At 56.0% G+C, this 23,646-nt stretch overlaps 7 protein-coding genes across 7 annotated transcripts; 3 read left to right on the top strand and 4 right to left on the bottom strand.

Annotated features, from left to right (window-relative positions):
• Positions 1 to 520: 520 nt before the first annotated feature.
• On the bottom strand, positions 521 to 2,452 carry CHGG_07015 (uncharacterized protein; the record flags this gene model as incomplete). The annotated part of the gene is made up of 4 exons (XM_001224670.1): positions 521 to 1,177; positions 1,276 to 1,526; positions 1,578 to 2,163; positions 2,321 to 2,452. 4 exons carry the CDS (start codon positions 2,450 to 2,452, stop codon positions 521 to 523), a joined length of 1,626 nt encoding a protein of 541 aa, XP_001224671.1.
• A 1,974-nt stretch (positions 2,453 to 4,426) lies between these two features.
• On the top strand, positions 4,427 to 5,977 carry CHGG_07014 (uncharacterized protein; the record flags this gene model as incomplete). The annotated part of the gene is made up of 1 exon (XM_001224669.1): positions 4,427 to 5,977. The coding sequence occupies one exon, from the start codon at positions 4,427 to 4,429 to the stop codon at positions 5,975 to 5,977; it is 1,551 nt and encodes a 516-aa protein (XP_001224670.1).
• A 909-nt stretch (positions 5,978 to 6,886) lies between these two features.
• On the bottom strand, positions 6,887 to 8,027 carry CHGG_07013 (uncharacterized protein; the record flags this gene model as incomplete). Its single annotated transcript, XM_001224668.1, has 7 exons — positions 6,887 to 7,032; positions 7,091 to 7,229; positions 7,282 to 7,418; positions 7,477 to 7,491; positions 7,563 to 7,576; positions 7,637 to 7,671; positions 7,911 to 8,027. 7 exons carry the CDS (start codon positions 8,025 to 8,027, stop codon positions 6,887 to 6,889), a joined length of 603 nt encoding a protein of 200 aa, XP_001224669.1.
• Positions 8,028 to 10,912: 2,885 nt separating this feature from the next.
• CHGG_07012 (uncharacterized protein) lies at positions 10,913 to 13,126 on the top strand (the record flags this gene model as incomplete). The annotated part of the gene is made up of 2 exons (XM_001224667.1): positions 10,913 to 11,000; positions 11,070 to 13,126. The coding sequence occupies 2 exons, from the start codon at positions 10,913 to 10,915 to the stop codon at positions 13,124 to 13,126; spliced, it is 2,145 nt and encodes a 714-aa protein (XP_001224668.1).
• Positions 13,127 to 14,352: 1,226 nt separating this feature from the next.
• Positions 14,353 to 17,428, top strand: CHGG_07011 (uncharacterized protein; the record flags this gene model as incomplete). The annotated part of the gene is made up of 6 exons (XM_001224666.1): positions 14,353 to 15,054; positions 15,160 to 15,951; positions 16,001 to 16,107; positions 16,158 to 16,320; positions 16,372 to 17,062; positions 17,136 to 17,428. 6 exons carry the CDS (start codon positions 14,353 to 14,355, stop codon positions 17,426 to 17,428), a joined length of 2,748 nt encoding a protein of 915 aa, XP_001224667.1.
• Positions 17,429 to 18,508: 1,080 nt separating this feature from the next.
• On the bottom strand, positions 18,509 to 19,913 carry CHGG_07010 (uncharacterized protein; the record flags this gene model as incomplete). Its single annotated transcript, XM_001224665.1, has 3 exons — positions 18,509 to 19,146; positions 19,362 to 19,781; positions 19,877 to 19,913. 3 exons carry the CDS (start codon positions 19,911 to 19,913, stop codon positions 18,509 to 18,511), a joined length of 1,095 nt encoding a protein of 364 aa, XP_001224666.1.
• A 749-nt stretch (positions 19,914 to 20,662) lies between these two features.
• On the bottom strand, positions 20,663 to 23,630 carry CHGG_07009 (uncharacterized protein; the record flags this gene model as incomplete). Its single annotated transcript, XM_001224664.1, has 2 exons — positions 20,663 to 22,722; positions 23,567 to 23,630. 2 exons carry the CDS (start codon positions 23,628 to 23,630, stop codon positions 20,663 to 20,665), a joined length of 2,124 nt encoding a protein of 707 aa, XP_001224665.1.
• Positions 23,631 to 23,646: the final 16 nt, after the last annotated feature.

The raw sequence follows: 23,646 nt of genomic DNA, 5'->3' as shown, positions 1-23,646 counted from the left end.
CTCAAGAAGCTCCAGTTCAATGACAGGTCGGAAAATGGCAATTGATATTGGGCAGACAGAGAGGGGAAATGCAACGAAAACAGGCCCCAGGCCTTCTCCGAGCCTCACATCCGACGTGGCCATACATGAGCAAGGGGCAGTGATTGAATTATCCAATCCACGGCGACTGCTGCCTTGTCGTCATGACTCTAAGCAGTGTATTTCGAGTCGTGCTGCCCTCCTTGGCCAAAATAGGCAATGCCGTGCTCCTCCGGATCAGATGACCCCCCAGATCTCGACGGGATCGCAAGGAAGAGGCAAAGCTTAAACAGAGAGGAAATTCTGGGGTTGGTCCTCAACCACAGGTTTCAAATCCCCAAGATCACATCGCTGTAACGCGCGAAAATAATTAAACCGCCTACCTAGCCTGCACAAGTAACTCCGTTAAGCCGAAAGAAAGCCGACATCGCCAAATCACCGACGGAAACCCCCCGTGCCCTCCCTCCCCGCAAACAGCATCATCCAACGAAGCACAACAACCCTAACCCTGCACCTCACCCCCCTTCTCCCCATCAACCACCCCAACCACCCCAACCCCCCTCTCCTTCTCCCTCTCCCTCGCCCCCCAGTACCCCTGCGTAATCCTCCTCCCCACATGTTCGCCACTCCAATACGCCCCCGTGACGGTACCCAGCGCCACAAACGGCGCGGTGTGCTCGCCGGCCAGCCACACGCCTTCCCTGGGCACGCCGTGGCGCATCGAGACGATGTCCCTGTCGCCCTCGCGCAGGCCCGCCTGGAAGTTGCTGTAGCTGCCGTGGCCCGCGAGCTCGTCGCCCAGCCAGTCGGTGGCGAAGCACGCCGTGGGCTGGCAGGCGGCGCTGGCCTCGTCGTAGGAGGGCAGGCGCGAGTAGTAGGGCTTGAAGTAGGCGTGGAGGAAGGAGTCGCGCTCTTTTTGGGAGGGTAAGGAGCGGAGGGTGGTGGTGAGGTGTTGCGACTGCTCGCCGTAGAGGTAGAAAAGGAGGGTTGGGTGGGCGGCGGCGCCGAGGGAGCCCAGCTCGACGATCTCGGTGAGGTGGCGGTTGGGGTTGGAGTCTGGTGCATAATTTGGGGCGAGCCATTGGCAGAAGCCTTGGACTATGCGGTTGTCGTTTGGGGATGGCGTGAGCCAGAAGGCGGTGCCGAAGGATATGTAGACCTATGAAAGGGTAAGTTTTGTATTCCTGGTATTGGTTATGAGGTGGGACTGGCCTTCTCTAGACTTCCATAGCCAATATTTTGGATTCCATGACATACCCGCTCAGGGAGCGGCGGGTAGAAGGCTTGCAGGTTCTTCTTCAGCCAGCCAAGCGGGCAAGTGACGACAACCTCGTCAAACTCAAAGACTCGTTCATCGGTAGTCCTGACCCTGGTCATGTTATTTTGTGTCGAAGACTTGCCGTAGATCTCGGAGATGCGGGTTTGGTAGTGGATATCCGCGCCCTCGATGGCCGGCTGAGCAACCTTCTCCAAGACTTTGTTGTATGTCCCTGCGCAAAAGAGGTTTTCTGGGACCAGTTAGCAAAGTATGCCAAGGGGGCCAGAAGAGTGTGTCCTACCGCCCTCGATGCACTCTTCTAGCCAGAAAAACTTCAAACTCTGAGTGCTGAGAGGGCTACCGACAAAATTCCCCCATAATTCGGCCATTTGAAGGAGGATCTGCCTTTGCCTCTGATAGCCCTCTTGGCTGTCTGGTATCCTCTTCACGACCTCTTCCTGGAAGAAATCCAGTAATGACCTCCCAGGGTCGATATTCGCGCCATGCTTGTTGGAATGTTCAAAAGCGGCCTCAATAATGTTCCACATCAGGGTCGAGTACTTCTCTCCCTCTTCGGGGGGAAGAAGCTGCCCATCCTCGTCATAAACACACGAATGGTTATCCCAGACGCCAACCGTTGTCTTAGTCTCCTTGACTAAATCCATGATTGGGTTCTCAGTTGTGCCATGGATCCAGTTAGCGCCAATGTCTATCAAATGACCATTAGGCAGCCTCTCTTGGAAGATCCTGCCGCCGAGACGGTTCCTGGCTTCTAATATTGTGACGCGGAAACCATTCCGGAGTAGCACGTCGGCGCATCTAAGTCCGGCGAAGCCAGCACCGACGATTCCGACATGTGGTCTTCTACTTGGGTCGAGGTTTTCGAGCTACCGTGCGTGTTAGCGAGTACTAAGTCCCAACGCTTCCTCGGATCGACTTTACGACACATCGTCTGGTTGTGCACTGTGGGTGTGATCCTAACATGGATTCCGCTCATGGGCAGGACTAAATCAAGGGACTACACTCGCGATGGGTGTTATATACCTTTAGCACCCTATCCATAATACTCAGTCTCCTTGGCGAGGCGCCGTAAAGCCGGGTGGTCTTGAGGTCCTGGTATATCCTTGACGTTTTCTTGCGTGCAGCGCTGGTGACGGACATGGAATGAGCATCCATACTGGTGATTGGAGGTGTGCGGGAGAAAGAAAACGGGTAGGTAGGGATAAGGTTAGGCTCTCGGCTTGAGGAGTAGCTGAATGAAACCGATAGTCTGTTAAAAAGCGCAATGTGTATGTGCCAGGACCTCACAAGCGAGAGACCATGACGGGGATATCTATCTAGACGTGTCTTTTGCGGGGCCAAAGGCCCGGGAGCCAACAGTGCGGTGAAAACCACCCGACCGACCGTGGACGTGGCCGGCGGGCCGGTGCGGCAAGTACCTAATAGCCTCCGAGAGGAAGGCTTATGTGCCTGTGCCTGTGACTACGCCCGGGCCTGTACTTGTGAGCCATGGTGGAGTGGTCTAGAGCGGACTGGCCGCAGAAGCCGATAAGAGCCCACACCCCGGCGTATGTATGTACAAAGTACTCTGTAAGAAAGGGAATGTGACACAAAAATAGCAACTGCTTTTTCCGAGGCACAGCAATCTTGACTATCAGGTGCAGTAATCTGACCATCTGGCAATTCTGGAACGCGGGTAAGATGGGTAACGGGCAGAAAGACCACTGGGTCTAGCCGCGTGCCTCCTCCTCCGTGTTTCCGTGCTTGAGCGAGTGGCCAATGGCAAGCCTGCTGCTGAGCATGCCATCTGACCTCCGGGCGCCTGGGCTAAAGGCCGGCCAAAGTCGGGCATGGGCATGCAAGGCTTGCAACATGGAAGAGAAATCGACTCACAAGAGCCGGATCTTCGGAAGCCTCCGCAAATGAAAATGGAAATGGGCGTGCAATGCGCGTTCGGCGTAACGCATATCCTAAGACAAGCTGGTGAGTGGCTGGATGTGAACATTGTGTTCGGCTCTTCTCAGCTTGGCCAAGCAACGAAGGTCTAGACTATTTGGATAACGGGGCTCGCCGGGCGGAGACGAGAGCCAATTGGAATAATTATCCGGCTGTTATCGGGTTTGCTAGGAGTTGCATGATTTATACTTTGTGCTGTGCATCGTTTAATCGTACATGCAGTCTGCAAAATGCCCCTCCAGGCGCAAAACCCCGATTTTGAGAATCCGTTAGCGGTAGTTATGATCTCCTCGCTAATTACAACATTGAGCCTCGATTAGCGATAAGCCAGTGGGTACCTAGCTTAGGTATGCAAAGAACGTGAGCCTCGACTCAAGAACCGTTCGTCTTGCGCTGAGTTCCAAGGATAAAACAAAACAACGCCAACCTGACAAACGAAAAGGGAGGGACATGGAGAGCGCTTCGTGATGACGCGAGTGGCTGAGACATGTCTTTCCAGGCTTTGCGGGGTGCATTACCCAGCGCCCGAGTGTCAGGTAACTACCTAGTCATCCCAACTTCAAGCCCTACAGAGAAACCATAGATATTGTAGAATTCTCTTGTATCCACTCTCCTCTCCCTCGAACAAAAGCCGAGTCATGAAGGGGATCGGAACCGTTTCTGTCCGCCAGTTTGCCTCCCGCACATCGGATGGATGGATGGAATTTATTTCGCCCGGAGGCACTGGGCCTATAGGGCCTTAGCACGCTAACTACATCCGGATCAAATCGTTTTGCCTTTAACTCGTACAAGCCCCCTACTTCTTCCCTCTTTCTCGCTGCACCTCCCGCACATCACATGCGCAAGCTTCAAGAAGGGCCGGGGTATTAGCGCAGGGTTCCAGCGGCAACCAATCATGGACTCTGCATTACATCTCTTGGCACATTCCCCACGTTGGAGCCCCAGGTTCCCAAAACGCTTGGGAGCCGAGGCAGTCCAAGGGGACGAGCCGAAGCAAGCCTCCCAAGTCCGACCGATCAGCCGGAAGGAGCTCTTGGAACCCTGGTCTTGGTAACCAATGTCAGGAATAAAATGACGGCGTTGTCAGCTCTGCATTTCCAGTGACACTGCCCCTTTTGTTTGTCTTGCTCTGCCCCTCGTGATACCCTCTAAAATCCAATTTAGAGAACGAAGAGTCAAAGAACTGCCGCAACCATGCCTCTCGAAGTCCCCTCCAAGACTTTTACCCGCGCCGAAGTGGCCAAGAACAACACCGAAGACAGCACCTGGTTCATCATTGACACTGTCGTCTATGATGTCTCCGATTTCCTAGATGCCCACCCGGGCGGCGAGGCCGTTCTGCGCCAGGTCGCCGGCACTGACGCCACTATCGCCTTCTATAACCTCCACAGGCACGAGGTGCTGCAGAAGTACTCCGACCTGGCCATCGGCACCATCGAGGGCGAGAAGCAGTCCATCATCACTCCGGCGCTCGGCGAGATCTCGACCGTACCATACGCCGAGCCGCTCTGGCTCACCCCTTCGTTCAAGTCGCCCTACTTCAACGATAGCCATCGCCGCCTCCAGCGTGCCATGCGCGAGTTCACCGACCAGTACATCACCCCCGAGGCCCTCGAGAAGGAGCGCTCGGGCGAGTACGTCAGCCAGGAGCTCATCGAGCGCATGTCCAAGGCGGGCGTGCTCCACATGCGCATGGGCCCCGGCAAGCACATGCACGGCGTGAACCTCCTCAACGGCGCCGTTGACGGCAAGGAGTTCGACTACTTCCATGACATGATCTGCTCGCAGGAGCAGGTCCGGGCCGCGTGCCGCGGTTTCCAAGACGGCAACATGGCGGGCATGGTGATCGGTCTCACCTGCATCCTCAACTTCTGCAAGAACCCCGAGCTCAAGAAGAAGGTGACGGACGAGGTGTTCTCGGGCCAGAAGAAGATCTGTCTGGCCATCACGGAGGCCTTCGCCGGGTCCGACGTGGCCGGGCTCCGCACCACGGCCACCAAGACCCCCGACGGCAAGCACTACATCGTCAACGGCACCAAGAAGTGGATCACCAACGGCGTCTTCTCCGACTACTTCGTCACGGGCGTCAACACGGGCAAGGGCCTCTCGGTGCTGCTGATCGAGCGCGGCGAGGGCGTCGAGACCAAGCCCATCAAGACGTCGTACTCGCCCGCCGCCGGCACCACCTACATCACCTTCGACAACGTCAAGGTGCCCGCCACCAACCTCCTCGGCGAGGAGAACAAGGGCATCTACGTGATCCTGTCCAACTTCAACCACGAGCGCTGGACCATGGCGTGCGCCACCATCCGGTACATGCGGCTGGTCGTGGAAGAATCCCTCAAGTGGGCGCACCAGCGGCTGGTGTTCAAGAAGCGGCTGATCGACCAACCCGTGATCCGGCAGAAGCTGGCCAAGATGATCGCGCTGTGCGAGTCACACCAGTCGTGGCTCGAGACCATCACCTACCAGATGTGCAACATGGCCTACTCGGAGCAGGCCAAGCACCTGGGCGGCCCCATCGCCCTGCTCAAGATGAGCGCCACCCGCGCCGCCCACGAGATCGCCGACGAGGCCGTGCAGATCTGGGGCGGCCGCGGCCTGACCCAGACCGGCATGGGCCGCGTCATTGAGAACTTCAACCGTACGTACAAGTTCGACTCCATCCTAGGCGGCGCCGAGGAAGTGCTCGGGGATTTGGGTGTCAGGCAGGCCATGAAGTTTATGCCCAAGGCGGTGTTGTAGATAGATAGGAAGGGGCGAGTGGGTTTTTGTTGCGAGATCATTCCAGGTTGTTGTTATCGTTGTTGTCGTTGTTGTCGTTGTACATAGGCATCATCATTGAGCATGGTCGGCGGTTAGGCATTTTGGTGTTTTGGGGAATCCATCAACTTTTCTCTCTATTTGCGCGGTTGATTGGCAAACAAGTTTATGAATCGTTGCGCGTGATCAACTCAGCTTACAATACGTACTACACTTCAACACCAAAACGAAAGAGAAGCAGCGTCAGTAACCCCGGGCCGTTATCATTTCTATGGAACCTGAGATGAAGCCCATTTTCGGTCCCATGATCTAGTCGTTAATCCGTGAGAAAGAAAACCGAGAAGCCAGACATTGCAACGAGGCGAATGAATGCAGCGCTCCACCCGATGAGAGAGACTTGAATGCAGACCTGATAAGGCAGCCCTCGCCGTCCCGACGCCAAGATGGTCAAACTTTTCCGTTGCCCGGTGATCCGTAAGTCGTGATGTGATGATGCTTTCCGAATGAAGCGCGGTAGGGCTGTGCTGAGTGTGGGAAAAGGAAAGAAAACAAAAACTTGGGGGAGGGACACAATGGTTCCAAGCCCCGAGAATGCGGCAACAACCGGCCGAGGACATTGCCAACTGAGAGGGTATCCAGGCCACTGAGATACCAGCAATACAACCCGTGGAACTCCGGCGCGCGAGCACCAGACAGATCCACCAGAAAGGTAGTGTATAGCGCACCCGCATGTCGTTCAACCTCCATTGGGGCCGCCAACTACCCAGCGACTCCCCTTGTTATCCTCTTCTACCTCGTTCGTAAAGAGCTAGAACAAATCGCCAAAGGTTGACCGACCGACGAAAGAACCGGGGTCATCGAAGGCAACGGCGGCCGTGTCACGTCCACCACCTAGTTGGGGCACTGAGACTGGACGTGGCCAGGCTGCTGGCACTTGTAACAGATCTTCTCGCCGCCAGTCGACTCCTTGGGGCAGTCGCGCGACACGTGGCCCGAGACGCCGCAGTTGTAGCACTTGCTGCCGTTCACGCAGTCGCCTGTGTCGTATTGTGAGCAAGGTTTCTCAAAGGGAGGGGTACATTCGCCACGACTTACGAGAGACATGGCCGACGCCGCCACACGAGTAGCAGGTCTTCTGGCCGTAGCCACCGCCACCGAAGCCGCCGCCGCCATAACCGCCACCATACGCGTTGCCCTTGCTGCAGTTGCGAGCGATGTGACCGATCTCACCGCACTACATCCAATGGGTTAGCAAAGAAACCGGGGAGCGAATCGATGTCACCCACCTTGTAGCACTCAGCGCCAGACTGGCCACCAGAGTGGCCGCCGCCGCCGTCGGTCGGGCAGTTACGCGAGATGTGACCGGGCTGGCCGCAACGGTAGCAGGTCTTGGTGTCTTTGGGACCCTCAGGGCAGTCACGGCCTGGTTTTACCAAAGTCAGGATGAATTCAAAAGCGCAACGAAGGGCGGGGATACTCACTCATGTGACCCTCGCCTAAGAATCGGAAATTCTCGTCAGTCTGATTCGCCACGATGAGGCTGGACTAGCAGTCAAGAGGAGCTTACCACCACAGTTGTAGCTACAGAGATGGTCAGCAATTGAGCATTTGTGAGAACATATATGGCGGATTGTAGCTTACCACTTAGCCGCACCCCTGTTCGGGCAGTCACGGGCCTAGAGACGCACAGTTAGTGTCTGTAGGGCAACATCGCGATACTTCCTCGTGGTCGATCTCTCCGCGTCCGCCGACGGTTTCATACCTGGTGAGTAGTTTGGCCGCCTAGAATCTCTCATGTCAGACGATCTCTCCCCAACTCAAGCAGGAACGGCGGTTTCAAGTGTTGTGTGGCATGGGTAGTGGTGGTCTCTGAACGCAAGCCGAGGACTTGTCGACGGGCCTGTCGTTGTCCAACCCAATTGCTGGGCATTGGCTGGAATGACCAATTTCCAATTCCATTCGAGGGCCCGCCGCGTTGCCGTAGAGGGAGGCACAGAGAAGCAGCAAGCCGCAGCAAGCGATGGGCCGACATGCGGGCAGCCAAGAACTGGCCATATTCCAGTGCTCCTGTGTGCATTTTATGCTTCCCTTCCCCGGCACAGATCTTGCGAGATAACCCCACTAGCTCCCTGACCAAGGCAGCCGGTGTCGCGATGCTCTGCATCATGCGCGATATTCTCGGGAAAAGGTCTCGGGAATGTGGGCGTGGGTGGCGGCAATTGCGCTCAGAGCCGCGGGGCAAATAGAAGCCAAAGCGAAGGAATTGCGATGGCAAACTCACAAGTAAAGCAGGCCCGGCCCTGGGTAACGCTGGGATCCATCTTGGATAGTGTGGTTTGGGGTGGTAGTCGGCGTGGTGGTTTGGTAGTTCTGCGCAACGCGATTCACCAGTCAGTCTGGTTGGATGTAGTGGCGAAGGAAGTTTCCAATTGTCTGGATGGGGAATTGCAGAGAGTGTTTCGGTATTGGAGAGATTGATTTTGAGTGGGAGGGTGCAAAACCGAGAAGGTGGGGTGACCTTCAGGTGTGGGGTAATTTTCACTGACCAAAAGTGGGATTTCGTGTGGAAAGAATGTGCAACACAAACTTTACCTGCGATTGATAAGAAGTATGTTCGATGTTAGGAAGGGGAAGGAAAGCTGTTGGCGGCAGGAGGGGCACCGAGAACTAAGTACTGTTCCAGGATTCTCGATAAGGCAGGTAAGCCAGGGAGACGAGGCGAGAAACAGATGAATGAAGGAGCGGGTTCACCTGGCAGAAAATGGATTGCTGTGGTTTGAATTTTTTCTGGACGTGGCAGTTTTGTGTGGGGCAACCCCTGCTGATGTTCGACGCCTGGAAAGTTGGCTCACAGTCCAGGATTGTTCGATGGTCTCCCTGCCTGTTTCCCTCCACATGAGCCTTGCCTCCGGGTTGCTGTGGGACGGTGTGGGATGGCGATTGGGACGCGGGCCGGGATACAGAGTATTGAAAACGGCCCCAATGCAGGAATTCTCGGTTGAATGCAGCTTCTGCGACAAATGAGAGGGAACGTGCCAGCTCCTCGTGCCTTCCTTCATCCCCCCTTCCACATCGAGCCTCGGTACTACCTGGGTATCATCGACACAGTGCTAGTATAGCGGGACGGCATCAGGGCGTCACCGGGTCCGGTTTGCCTCCCGTCTGGTCGAGGCGGGCAAGCAATTGGCAATCGCGGTGGTAACTAAAGTAAGGTACCTAAGGTACCTATCATGGAAGCACATCTCATCTGGGTCGGTGTGTTGGACTCGACCCCAGCCAAGCGCGTAGAGCATGCGGGAGACTTGCCCCTGCATCAATGCGGATCTCCTCGTCTGAACTTCCATTTCGTTTCTCGAACTTCCCGCGCCGTCTTAGGTTCTTTGGGGCAGTGCTCCAGCTGCAGTTCGCCAATGCGGGCAGGATACGTGGCTAAAGCCGACTTCTCCATGTACATACATAGTAAGCAGGCGCCTTCCGGGAGTTTGAACTCTGCTCAGTTTCGAGATTCCCTCATCTCTCATGCCCTACCTCTGCCTTTCCCGCACTATATAGCTCTTCACGACGGTTGGTTGTTCGAAATCATCGGACAGTGATCGAGCCAGGTCGTGTGTCATTCGGAAACTTCCTGCCGTTGAGCTTCTCTGCGCCCGGCACCCTCTTGTGGTGCTTCCTCGCACCGACAGGCTATTATGAGGGAAGATCACGGAGACCCAGGGTGATTGTTGGTGTGTCTCCAGGGTGGCTGAACTGGAGCGACGTGCTGGTTTGCTCCGAGCCTCACTCAACCCTTGCGTGCCGCTCGCTAGGGTCACATCATCCCATTCGGGACATCTTCTGGAACTCCGCTGGAAGCATGTTCGCAGATGATTCCTTGGCCGCCTTGTTTGATTATCCGATGTGCAACACTCCAGCAAATTGCGGGTCATTGAAGTCAGTTGATGGGATGGTGGGGTTCCCAAGGATAGGGAAATCAGTCAAATAGCTCTCGTTTACACGTTCGACCGCCCTTCAGCCTGTTGATCCGAGGCCTTTGCTCTCGGCTGAAGCCCGGCATCGCTTTAAGAGCTTGAATGCGGTGGCCAAGCCCGTCAAAGGTTGAGGGACCACCAAGAACCAATCTGTGAGCGGTAGCTGTCCGTAACTCGGCAAGTACGTTATCCGCGCGAGAGGCAAACGACGCATCCAGGGAAAGTAATCACGGGAACTGGAATGGAGTGTCTGTTGCTCAGATGGTTGCATTTGTGGGCATCCCTTTCTCGGGACCGCATCGCGCACCATTGGGCCGGCTGGTTGCATTCAGTCGAGTTGCCGATATTGCTATCCCAGCGGACCGTGGGCCATCAATGAAGACAACGGCAAACGACTTAACCCCAGTTCCATTGCTGCAGACCCGACGGCCCGAACATTTCCGTGTTGGCTGAGCGCATCAATTTTCAAGTCTGAAGTGGCTAGCGGCCAATTCCGTACGCAGAGCAGTGCCGGTGCTCAATTGGGCTTTGTTTGGCAACGAACACACGATAATCCACGAGAAGTAGGGCGAAGAAAGGCTGCTTGCCTCGAGACAACAAGACCTCGACTCGAGATGCAGGGGCAGAACCAACCTCTCAGATCACCCGAAAAGACAAAGGGCGTCGAGGGGCCCTGCGGAATGTGGGGTTGATATCAGCCGATTCAATTGGCGGAACCACAAAAGCGGGAGCCGAGTCCGGACTTGTGTCCTGAAGCGCGTTTCCAAGGCGGGATCTGGCGCGCAGCTGTCCGAATCACATGACAAGGCGCGTCGATTTCCTGTCTTGGCGCCTTTAAACCCCTGTCTGTTCTTAAGAGCGCGTCGCGGGACTCAGCATTTCCAATTCCAGCCCTTCATGTTGTCGTTACCTGTGTTTTTGTCTCGTTTTTTTTTTCATGACAGCGAATATGGACTACTGGCCACGAAAGGGGAGACCTACACTTCTTGCCGCTCTGGAGGCGGCCTGCGATTCAGTGGAGGAAGACCTCGCTGCCGGTGCGTGAAGCGCTGCAGCGTTGCCGAGAGCGGAACGTGCTCTGTGACTAACGTTAATCAAATATGCAGAAATTCAACAGAGGTATGAGGACTGCCATGAAACTCTCCTAGCAGAGGTTGCTCGGCTTCAAGCGGTTGCGACAAGAGTAGACCAATTGGAGAATGAGAACCGGTCTCTTCTCCGGGAACTAGATCAGCTTCGAAGCAGACAAGACACTTCTCTACCTCTAGCAGCGCGCCCTGCGCTTGCGGAGATTTCGACCAACACAAAACTTGACGCATTGGCTACAGGGGCTTCAGAATACGACTCCGAGAAAGCGATAGATTGGAAAAAGAAGTTCTCAAAGCTTGCTGCGCGACACGCGAGTCTCGAACAACGGCAAGAGGAGACACATCGATTGGCGAGGAGGTTCCGGCTAGAGCGGGATGACTGGGTAAAATACGCCCAGTCGTTAGAGGGGAAGATCGCAAAACTAGAGAAGAAGGTCCAGCGTAACAAGAACGCTGATGAACAGCTCCCTCCCTCTAGCAGTGCTAAACCTCGGCCTGCTCCAGCCAACCAAACAGGCGCCTTTTCCGATCGTGCAGTCCTTGATTCGAGCATCGTGGCTAAACCAGAGCAAGCGATTGACCCTAGGTCACGCGGAGATCCCGCCCAAGACCCCAGGGACTCTAAAGAAGTAGCGCCAGCGCCGGGGACATCCTTGCCAGGCTACGCAGGCCCCCTTGACGAAGAGACACAGGATGGAAGCGATGGAGCGGATGACTTGCCGCTACCGCAGGGTACACCCCCGGGTTCTGCGGTCAGGATCAAAGAGGAAACGTCCTCAGATGCCCCAGTCATCGTCTCTGAGAGAACAATACGCAAACGGAAACACACAGATGACGAGGTGGGTATGCCGGCGTCCCCTCGCAGGATCAAGACCGAGCAGAGCAGTAGCTCGGAACCCATCATCACAGGCGAAGCTCCCATTTTTTGTCCGCACGAGAGCATTGACCTCGACGAAGAGGAGCGTGAGATGCCGACGCCAAGGAAGCAGCAGGAATGGGAAAGCAGGCACATCCTTCGAGAAGATAAGGACGTTGCCCCCATAGAGGAGCGCTTAGTCGAAGCACCCTCAATCGAGAAACGGGTGTACACATCAACTCGCGGCTCAGATTCGTACCTTGATCGGTCAGCTACGGCAGCTTTATCTCCGCGCAAGCCGTCAAGAACACACAAGGACCGCGAACGGCCTATCAGAGCAGGCTGGACTTTGGATTCGGGGATTGCGGACGTTGCTGAAGAGACGTTCGAGTCATTCTACGCCCTCAAACCGAGGCAAGTTGGAAACGGGTCGCATGAGACACCGACACATGGGCGCCTACACTCGCTTCTAAACGACAATTCACCGAAGAAGTCTGGTGCTTTCCTCTCACCGGCTCGCCTGCGGCATGGCAGTGCCAGCCCTTGCTTTGACAAGGAAAACATTGAGAATATGGCAGCAGAGGAGACCGAGAAACGTAGCGGCGCTCTTGTTAAGCCGGCCCCGATAGTTAACGCACCCAAGGCCACTCCTCTTCGAAGACATGACAAAGGCAACCCCTCGAAGCCCGGCCGATTGCGAGACCGGCCGCCAGCGGGTTTAAGACCGGAAGACTTCAAGGTTAACCCAAGGTCCAATAACGGGTTTAAGCACGCCTTCGATGAGGTTGTGCGCAGCAGAGAAGAGCGGGCAGAACTCTCCGGGTGCACCGATCCCAACTGCTGCGGCAGACAGTTCCGCGCGATGGCGGAATCAGAGCTTAGCGCTGGCGGGCTTGGGATCCTCTCACGGGTAGCCGACATCAAGATGATGGAGGATTACCTCGGTACCGAGGCTTACCAGCTTGTCGAGATGACCGGCGAGGAGCGACAAGAGACGTGGCTCAAGGCCAAGATCCAGGATTTGGCTAATCGGCTGGGGAGACACAGGCACAGGTTTGCGAGGCGGCCGTCACCTCCAGGGTATTGGAACCCAGATTTCCCCAGCACACAGGAGATTGAAAAGAACAAGGAGGAAGCGGAAAGGGCTGAGAGGAGTCTTGTCGAAGAGAGATGGCGAGAGGCAATGCGACGAGGCAGGTGGCTGTTTCGAGACGAGTAGGATGTTACCAGTCAGTCGGGCAGAAGGTGGGCTTGCATCGGCGGCCACGTCGGGGACAGTACCCAACCACTTAGAAGGTACTTTTATATGCAACATGAGCGCTGTTGGTCGAATAAAACTGGCCACCCAACGCACCCCGTGACTAGGTACACTTTCCGCGTATTTTTCAAGATGAATGACGGTGGCAGTCGATCGATCATTCGTGAGCCCGGAGAGGACGAAGTCGATGTCAAAAGCCCTGCCCAAGATGGGACGACGAGTGGTAAATCGCCCCAATATAGAGCATATATATGTATATATATATATATAGGTGTATATGCGTAGTGTAAAATATAACAGACTCAACCCAAGGCTTTTGTAATATTGCGCCCTTCCAGCCTCTTCTTCTTTTTTTCTGCTCTCTTCTTTTCGGTTGTTCGTTCCGGGCCTCCTCTCTGACTTAATCTTTTTGTCCCCTCTTCATTTTATGTGTACGGGTTTAGGTAGGTATGTCGACCTCGGTCGGTACCGGTAATTACCAACTCTCTTCGTTACCTTAGGTAAAGTAACAACCACCTAACTAAAAAGGCAAGCGGCTCAAGTTGCCCTGGGGTTGTGGCCCGAGCGTCGGTTGGGCGTTTTGTCGCCACTGTGTTTTGCGTTAGCGCTTCTTTGCCTGCGGCCTGGTGGTAAATTTTGGCAATCGTTGTGGAAACCCCAAACGTCAACTACCAACATCACCCGACATCGCCTTCTTTTTGGCATACCTTTACGTTGCTCACCCGCGAGTTGCCCAATACGCAAGATTCTTCGATCCTTCCGTTTAGCTTTAATTGCATCGACCGAAGGAGCAGGCCGGTGCAGGCTTTGGAGAAAGAGCTCACACCGACGACGCACGGTCGCAGCACCCAGCAGCGCAGCACCGTCATAATTCGTAACAGTCAGCAACAACCCCGACTGAACCTCTTGCATCAGCTACCTCATACCAGGGCAAGCGCCATCTCGGTAGCAAAACCCCTCCGTTTCTGAAGCCGCATCGGCTGCTCTTAAATCATTTGAAACGACCCCGACCACAAATCATCCAGCGTCACCATCCCCGACGCCCTCCCGTCAACTCCCCGACGAGTTGCTCTCTCCGACCCCGGCTTCTGCTGGATTTCCGACCCGCGACTTCTCGCCGCGGTGGCCCTCACATCGAGTGAGCAGCTACCGCAACAACCATATCACCACACCCCCACGCCGGCATGATGAACAACCGGGGGCATCTGCCGGCTGGGCAGCAGGTGCAGGGCGGTACTGAGATGGGCCCCGCGCCCGCTGGTGGTCCTCCGCCTCGCCGTGGCGGCCGGTCCCAGCACTATCTGCCGGTCCACGCCTATCACCATGGCCAACACGCTCATCATGGCCACCACCAACAGCATGCAGGCCAGCCCATGTACCCACAAAACTATATGGCGAACCCTTACGCCGGTGGCCATTACTACCCGCCCCCGCATTACCAGAATGGCGCCATGTCCGGTCCGCCCGGCTACATGTTTACCAATAACGGATATGGTCGCTCTCCGCCGGTGATGCAGCACTTCGTGCCTCTACAGCAGCCTTATGGCCGGCAATCCCAACATTCTCCGATTGTCTCATCACCTTATCACCCCCCGCCACCTGTGGCGGCATCCATCAACCCTTCTATCCCACACACCCCTTCGTCGACGCATTCGCACGCTCCCCTTGCTCCGATGACACCTCCAGCAGTCCAGCAGCTATATGAATCCGCTCAACTTCCGTTACCAAACACGGTGCAGTTGCTTCCTCAGCCTACTCAGACCGAACCGCAGCTTGGGTCGCGGCCGGTCCCACAACAAGTAGCACACGTCCCCCGGCAGATGCCGGACCCCGTCACCAAAGTTTCCCCTACGCCCAGCTCGCCACCGAGGCAACCTTTCAGGCCACCGGTATGTTTTAGGCGGAGTTGCTTTCATTCCATATGCATTCGGACCTCGCACTGACCCCTTGATCAGCTTCCCTGGCTCTCCCGGCCTGAACTCCCATTTCCTCAGCGCTTGTCGAAGCTGAGAATGAGAAAGAAATTGCTGGGCGCCGACGCAGAGAGGGTAGAACTACCTGAACAGCACGCTCCCGGTACTGAGCCGGTTGCCCAAGACGAACCACAAGACGAAGCACAAAACTCGGCCGAGGCTTCGCAGCGCATCGCTGGTGCCCCAACAAAGGCCGAGACTTCTGCCACGAGCACTGATGTCTCCGTCACTGACGGTCAACTTCCGGAAACCGCTGCTTTGAGCGCAGCCACATCGAGCCCAGTGCAGCCCGTCAAGACATCTCCCGCTGCACCCCCCACGCCTACGGCCGTGAAGCCCGCGGTACCGGCGGTCCCCGTTGTTCCCGCTGTCCCCACACTGCCGAAGGCTAGCCCCAAAGAAACTAGGGCTACAGCGAGTGTTGAGAAGAGTGCCGAAACCACACCCGCTGTGACCAAACCCGATGAGCAGCAAACCAAACCTGTCAATCCCTCCGCTGAGAATGTGGATGGAGCTGCTCCGGCGATCCAGCCGGCTCCCGCCTGGACCAAACCCAAGCTTTGGGCGGGTTTATTCAAGGGCAACGGGGCAGTCGCGAGCACGAGCTCCGCAACCACGGATACCCAAGGTGAAACCAACGGTAACACAGCAGAAGGGCCATCTGCGGTGTCCGGAGCCGGGAGTTTTGCCAAGGCCAACGCGAGCTCGCTGGCTCAAGCCCTCCAAGCCTACCGGCCCAGCACCCCAGATAGGCTTGCGTTCTTGGAACCGCGAGGGCTCGTGAACACCGGTAATATGTGCTATATGAACTCGGTAAGAACTTCTCGACCCTTCAACCGAGTTGTGTCTGACTTTAGAATAGGTGTTGCAAGTCCTTATATTTTGCGTTCCTTTCTTTGACTTCTTGGATCAAGTCAGCAAGAAAGCAACCCACAGCTTCAAGAGCGATACCCCTCTCGTAGATGCCATGTGGGTACCCCAATCCTTCTGCCACATTATGCAATTGCTCATAACATTAGGGTCATGTTCATGCGCGAGTTCAAATCTATCGACTCGGCTGCGTCGGCCGACCAGCTAAAGAAGCGTTTGAAGAGCGAGGAATACGAAAAGTATGGCGAACCTTTTACCCCCGCGTTCGTCTACGAAGCTATTCGAAATCTTCCGCGCTTTGCCAGCATGAGAGTAGGTTTTCTTCCCCCGATAAGGTGGGATTTTTTTGCTAACGAATCGCAGCGCGGCCATCAAGAGGATGCCCAAGAGTTTCTCGGGTTCCTTCTCGAAGGCCTCCATGACGAGTGCGCCCAGGTGATGCGCGCGGCACCCAACTCCACCGCGTCGACCGCCCCACCGTCGCCCACCTCGTCTCGGGCGAATGAGTCGGTGGAGGGCACCGACGACTGGCTTGAGGTTGGCCCCCGCCAGCGGTCCGCGGTCACGCGTTCTTCAGGCCACTCTCATACATTATCGCCAATCAACAAAATCTTTGGCGGGCATCTCCGCTCGGAATTCCGTGTCCCGGGAAAGAAGAACTCGGTGACTCTGGAACCGTATCAGCCACTCCAGCTGGATATTGGCTCCCCAGAGGTCCGCAACATTATCGATGCTCTCAAGGGCCTTACACGGTCCGAGGTGCTTCACGGTGATTTTAACTCGCCGCACGGCAAGGACGTCCGGGCGACCAAGCAGGTCTTCATCGAGTCCGTGCCGCCAGTTCTAGTTCTACACCTGAAGCGCTTCCAGTTCGACGCTGAGGGATACGGTGGCACCGTCAAGATCTGGAAGAAGATCGGCTATCCGCTTGAGTTTGAGTTCCCACGGGAAGTGCTGTCGCGCCAGACCCGCAACAACATCCTTGCTGGGAACTCGGGCGCTCCTCGGTACCGTTTGATTTCGGTCATTTACCACCACGGCAAGAACGCCAGCGGTGGGCATTACACTGCCGATGTTCGTCGCCAAGATGGCCGGGAGTGGATCCGCATTGATGACACGGTCATCAGGGCGGGTACGAAACGAGGATGTCGCCGAGGGCGGCGCCGAAGAAGACGCCAGCAAGGCCGAGGGACGGAGAGACGCGGGCAACTTGGCCTCTGGCAATCGCTTCGTCGGCATCAATGATGAGGACACCGGTGATGAAGAAGGTTGGAAGCAGGCGGCCGGTGGCAAGAAGTGGAGCAGTGTTGTCAACAACGCAGCGCCGGCTACCACCAACGGCCAGAAGGCCAAACAACAACACAAGGAGAGCATGAAGGAGAACAAGGTGGCCTACCTGCTGTTCTATCAGCGGATCTGATGACGCCGCGCTTGGAAGGAGACTGGGCCCGCCTCGGCACCTGAGGCGGATGGCACGGCGATTCAACATGGTCAGGGTATATTGTCATAAGTAACATGGCGTTACCAAAGCGGGGGCCTTGACCGATAAACCAGCGAACTTCCCGCATTAGGTTGCTATAGGTTTCGGACACGATGCCACGGCGCTCGAAAGGAGTTTGAAGCGCCAATAATTCTAATATCGGCCAACGGAATGGCCACTGAACATCCTAAGCAACCACACGACCACCAAAACCCATCGACATCCCCGCGAATCAACACGGCTATTGGCCGACCACCTGCCGTCGGCCTATATACCTTTCGGTGCCTGCCTCGTGGGGCACCCTTCCCATCCCAAATACTCACCCGAACACCAAATACCACTCAAAAAGCACCACCCGTCAATTCACCAACCAACAGCGTCCCAGAGTGGCCTGGGGGCTGATACGGGTGGAGCCGAAGATGATCAGCAAGCACTACCAGGTGTATCCAGTGGCGAACAACTCATGGCTAATATGATGGAAGCTATGAATTTGTGCGACGCGATCACGTTACATCTCTAGATAAGAATAGCGTATTGCGTAAAATAAAATTGTTCTTAAATATGTGGCGGCTGGCGGTTGTGAGTGTCCAGACAAGGTGATATCTGAAGTGACAACATTTTCCACGGTGTTGTCTTAACAAGATGGTAGTTGCTGACCATTCCGACAAAGGCTAATGAGCGTTTGATGCGTGGTCTAAATGGTGCCGGAGGCATTCTTCTGTAGTTCGCTCACTGCAAACCACCTGGGACACTTTTGAAGCAATCGTGCGGATTCAATGAGCATGTCCTCGTTCGACGACCATCCTCAAAACGCGCTTTAGGTATCCTGCATCAAGGAAGCGCTATCTTCGTCCATGGTCTCTTTTCTTTCCCCACAACTCCTTTCAACTTTCGTCTTTTTCCCCCTTTTCCATCACTTTTCTACCTTCTCCTTTCTTTTTTCCCCATTCCCTTACGTTCCGCGTTTTCTCTCTCCTTTTCCCAGTCCCTCCCTTTCCCTCCCCTTACCTCCCCCCCCTTTCAGCACCGAATCCCCCTCTCCTCCTCCCACCGCCGCCTCTCGCCATCAACCTCCCTCCACCACCTCCGCGTCTCAGCCTCATCCTCATCCCCTTCCCCCTCCCCCTCCCCAGAAGAAGACCCCGCCCCCTCCTCCCAAGGCTTCGGCACCAAAATATAATGCACCGCCTTCACCTCCCCATCCCGCCACAACGGCGCCACACCCCCATCACCCCCATCACCCCCACCCCCACGCCCGTGGCCCCCTCTGGCCACAGACCGCCGCATCGGCGCCAGCGCGTTATACACATATGGCAGGGCCGCCCAGCGCCCGCGGAAGAGGGTGCTGAGGAGGGATTGGTCGGCGAAGGGGAGGTGGTGGGGGGTGCAGGCTGAGGGGTTGTGGTGCAGGAAGGTGGTTATGGTGTGGTGGGTGGTGGGGGAGGGGTGCAGGGTGAGGAGGCCGGCGTTGAGTGTGGGGGTGGGGGTTGTGGAGGTGGAGGAGCGCGTTGGGTGTTGGGTCTGGGGTTGGGTGGTTGGGGAGGAGGTGAGGAGGGAGGTTCGTTGTTGCTGTTGTTGTTGAGTAGTGTAGGCGCAGTTGGCGGGGGTCCAGATTGGGGGGTAGTGGGGGAGTTCGTGTGGATTGCAGACGCAGGCGTCTGGCTTGGAAAGGACGGGGGTTAGTTTTTGTGGTTGTTCAGAGGCGTTTGGGGAGGTTGGTTGCGGTGATGGGGTTTAAGTAAAAGGGGCGCAAGGTGAGGTCGGGTAGTGGAATACATAGGGGAGAATATGAGGTGACAGCACTCGGAGAACAAATAGAGTCGTGGTTTCAAAAAATGCCGGCTTCGAGGATCAACAAGTAAAAGCCACGTACCTGTAGCAGCAAACAACCGATCCTCCTCATCCAGCGGCACGTCGAACAGCTCGTCCATATTCCGCCGCACCAGCATGTCGGCGTCAAGCATCACAACGCGGTCGTATGCTGTCAGGGAAAACACAGCCAGCTTGGTGAAGCAGACCCGGAAGCGCGGATCCTTAGCATACCAGGTGTCGTCGTTGTTGGTATCGCCACCGCCAGCGTGATCCTTGCTGTCCCCATCCTTTGCCCTCCCAACATCGTCATTGCCCCCCTCCTCTGATTGAGGCCCGGGGCACAGATATGGCACACGCTGGGTGGGGATATCCCTCGCCGCGAGGGCCCGGAGAGTCTTGTCCGGGAGGGATCCGGTGTGAAGGGCCACAAGGGGGTATTTAGACTCGACCTTGCGGAGGGAGAAGACGAGGGTGAGGAGGCCTGGGAGGTAGGAGTCGTTTGTTATGAGGCAGGCCCAGACTGTTGATGTTAGTGCGGCTGTGGTACTAGTTACGCATGGGATAGATAATGTTTACTCTTGTCTGAATCAACCACCTTTTCGGTAATGAGCATTTTGAGTGAGGCTGTTGGAGGGAATGAATCTAAGTATCAAGACTATGGATTACGACTGAGTACGATGTTTGCGTGCGAGGCATTAGGCCCATATAACAAAGCATATTGGCAGGATGCAACTGATATCCTAGTTGCAGTTCGCCCCTGCAAGTTTCAAGCTGGATATACACACAAACGGCATGACTGATATCACGAGCCATCACATTATAATGCACTACACCGTATATAACACTTTCCGGAACCCCCTGTTCAGACGATAGAGCTGACTCGCCTCCATCCACCTACCCAGTCACTTGTTACCCTTTGTTGACGTCACCGAGAAAATTAAGGGAACCAAGCATTCTGAGGCACTGCAGTGGAGCCGTGGCTGTTCGCCAGCGCCAGGGCCGTCTTGAAATTAGAGGAGTGTACCTAGACCTCTCTCACGCGTGCAGTATCAGCTCACTGTGGCCGAGCATACAGCCAACTTTGTTACACCAACCACCCGGAACCCACAGTGACCGCTGATAACGCACTTCCAGTTATGCCTATATGCAAGGAGTGATGGAGTCTATGCAGGGCTCTCCAAATCTCACCCACCCAAGCAAGGTAGGGCACCGCTCCAAGGTATCCGGTATCCTCATTCTTACGAGTATGGCTCGTGATTCAACCCAATCTCAGCCAGCCGCCTTCCACACCCCAAACCAATGAATGGCATGCCAAAAAGCCGAGAAACCAAGCTATGTAAGCAAGCTACTCATGTAAGCCAGCTACCGCCCCTCGATAAACGCCTCACTCAGCACTCCCTCCTTGGTCCCCTTGGCCCCCTTAGGCGGCACAAACTGCCCATCCACCAGCCGCCAGCCCTGGCCCTTCATGGCACTCCACTTCTCCTGCACCTTGAGGCGCACCAGCTCGCCGGCGGCGCGGGCGTCCTCGGCGCTGTCATGCCCCATGGCCTTGCCCTCGACTTCGACCTGGATGGCCTTGTTGAGCTGCGTCTCCATGAGCATCTTGAGGCCGTTGCGCATGGGCAGGCCCCGGCGGTGGGGGTACAGCAAGATGGAGTCGATCAGGGTCGGGTGGATGATGCGGGCTGCGTTGAGGTCGTTTTCTAGGCCGTGGCCGATGAGAGGGGTGTCGGGTGCGATGAGCGAGAAGAGCAGGTCGCGTGCTACGATGGGCGACGAGACGATCTGCATCTTCTTTCTCGCTTTCGGGTCCGCTTCTTGGACTGCGCCCGCACCCTCCTCCTCACCTTCCTGTTTTTGTGTTTGATTCTGGGCGCTTTTCTCGGCTGACCACGGCTCGGCGTTGACAATGTCCTCGGGCCACACGCCAGAGAATCTCGAGTTGAGATCGAGGATCTCGCCGACGGGCCGGACGAGAACATCAAGTAGTTCCTTTCCGTCGGGCCAGCTCGTAGCTGTTAGACGGATCAGCTCCATTCCGCGGACAGTGTAGCCCATCTCGCAGTCGAAGCAGACGGCGCGATCTTTGGGCGCCAGCGGGTTCGGTGGCGTCTCGGCAAAGGGGATAAGGGACGCCAGGCGCGCTGGAGACGTTGTCTTGAAGACGTGGGTGCCGCCACTCACGCAGCCCGCCGACTCGCCCACCACCTGGTGGCAGCACCGGTACCGCCTAGCGGGTTTGTCAAAGTCGCCCATGGTCCGCTCCGGGTAGTATACCCGGCCTGGGTGATGGAGGCATTTGCCTCCCGACGTTAGAGCTCCGTCTTCCTCACGACGGCCGGGAAATACTTGGAAATTAGTCCTGCAGCGGTCGCAAGATTCGTAGCCCAGTGAAGCCTCTTCTCCTTCACGTGCCTTGGCGACCTCCTCATCGCTCGGGGCGGTCGGAACATAGCCACACTGAGTGAGCTTATCGATCGGCGTGACTAGGTGGGTGAGAAAGTCGACCTCTTGCTGGCGAGTGAGGCCCGTCTCAACGACCTTGGGAGGGCCAAGGGCCGGCTTCTTGGATGTTTTCGATCCGGGAGTTGCCGGGGCTTGCTTCTTCTTACGCTCGGCAACGCGTTCGTCCCTCCACTGGCCCGGGGTCATCCGCTTATAGACCATGATGCGATTTTTAATAACGTTTTGGTAGATAGACGGTTTTTCCGTTGCCATTTTCTGTTCCTCATCGAGGGCTAACCAGATGAGCTCCTGAGCCGAGAGAACGAGCATCTTCTCGTCGTCTTTGGCGTCTTTTTTCAGCTCTTCGTTGAGTTTGTGGAACTGGTCATGAAGAACCTTGAGGGCCCTATATCGAAAGTCATGGGCCGCTGGAGCTGCCGACTTCAGGTGACGGGGGTTCAGGGTTTCAGGCTTCCTGGGTGTGACCTTCTGTGGCGTATTGTGCTGGGGTGTGACCTTTTGAGACGTGGCGCTTTGGTGAGCCTTTGTTGTCGATGTGGAAGATACCGCAGACCCAGGTGCTGGTTCAGCTGGTTTTGTCACCGGCGCTGGGTGAGCTGGGGGAGCTGGCTGGCCTGGGAGCAAAGGCACCTTTCGTTTCAGGGGCGGAGGTGAAACTGGTTGTCTGGCCGAGGAAGGCTCTGGCTCTGGCTGCGTCGAGGTAGGCTGCGTTGGGGTAGGCGCAGGCTCGGACGAGACCTTTCGACGCTTTCGTGGCCCGTCTCCGTCCTGGCCTCCGTCCTGGCCTCCGCCCTCTGCCTGAGTTGTCTGAGTTGCCTGAGTTGTTGGAGAGTCCTGATCCCGGGTGTGTTGCCATGGGCAATTCGACTTGGTGCAGCTGTCCCCTGTCGGGCAGGGGATCAACTTGAAGTTTCGTAGAACGGCATCCATCGCGTCCTTGACGGGAGGGTTATCTGGCAATGAGTCAGATGCGTTGGTCGGTGAGAGAGGTCATCAGGAAGGCGTGGTTTGTGGCGGAGGTACCAGGTGAACCACGCCTGAATCAAGAGAGTGGGAACAAACACAAAAAGAACCAAACTCGTGATACTCTCTTTTCTGAGACTGATTCGGAAAGGAGTATTCTGGGAATGGCGTTGAGATTGAGGAAGGTGTTGGGGGAAAAGTGGTGGTGGATGTAGCGTAGCGAAGCGGTTGGGTCGGGAGGATGGATGGTATAGGCAAGGCGACAGCGGCCTCTGAAGTCCAAATGCTGAACTCGGGGGATAAAATGAGTGTATGAAGATTTGGGTTGGTTCTCAGGTTGCCAAAAAGATGGGTTTGAGGTTCAAGTTCTTGCACGGCCTGCCTACCTAGAACGGGAGCAGCAATGGAAAGGGCGAAACCCGGAAACGTGAGACTGGTCTGATGCAGGAGGAGCGATTGGAGAGGACCAATTGATTGAAAGTGCAACAGGAGAGAGGATGGTCATTGGTGAGGTTGGAAGGGAGTAAAGAGGGTAAAGAGGGTAGGAGGGTGTCACGTAAGCTAAAATAGATGAAGAGATAAATCCGAAGGTTGCAAAGGATGAAATTTAGATAGAGACCTAGAAATATTCAGCTCTTGGAAACAGAGTCACATATTGGTCCCACGCTGTGACGGCTTTGTTCATGTCGTGTTTGATGTTGTTGGCGCCGGTGAGGCCTGCCAAGAGAAGAAGCACACGGGTCAGCCAGGCTGCGTTTGGGGCTTCCTTCGGTATGGACATACCTGTAGTTACACTCAGCCGCAAGGCTGTCAGCTACCCCTGCTGTTACCCACCAGCCCACCACTGGATGAGTGGGGTGATCAAAGAAGGCAGCCCCCGGTGATTTCTCTGCCCCATGTTGAGCAACCTACAT

Source organism: Chaetomium globosum, genomic scaffold (genome assembly GCF_000143365.1).
Source record: "Chaetomium globosum CBS 148.51 scaffold_5 genomic scaffold, whole genome shotgun sequence".
In the NCBI taxonomy this organism is placed as follows: Eukaryota; Fungi; Ascomycota; class Sordariomycetes; order Sordariales; family Chaetomiaceae; genus Chaetomium; species Chaetomium globosum.
This window is presented reverse-complemented; position numbering and strand designations above follow the sequence as displayed.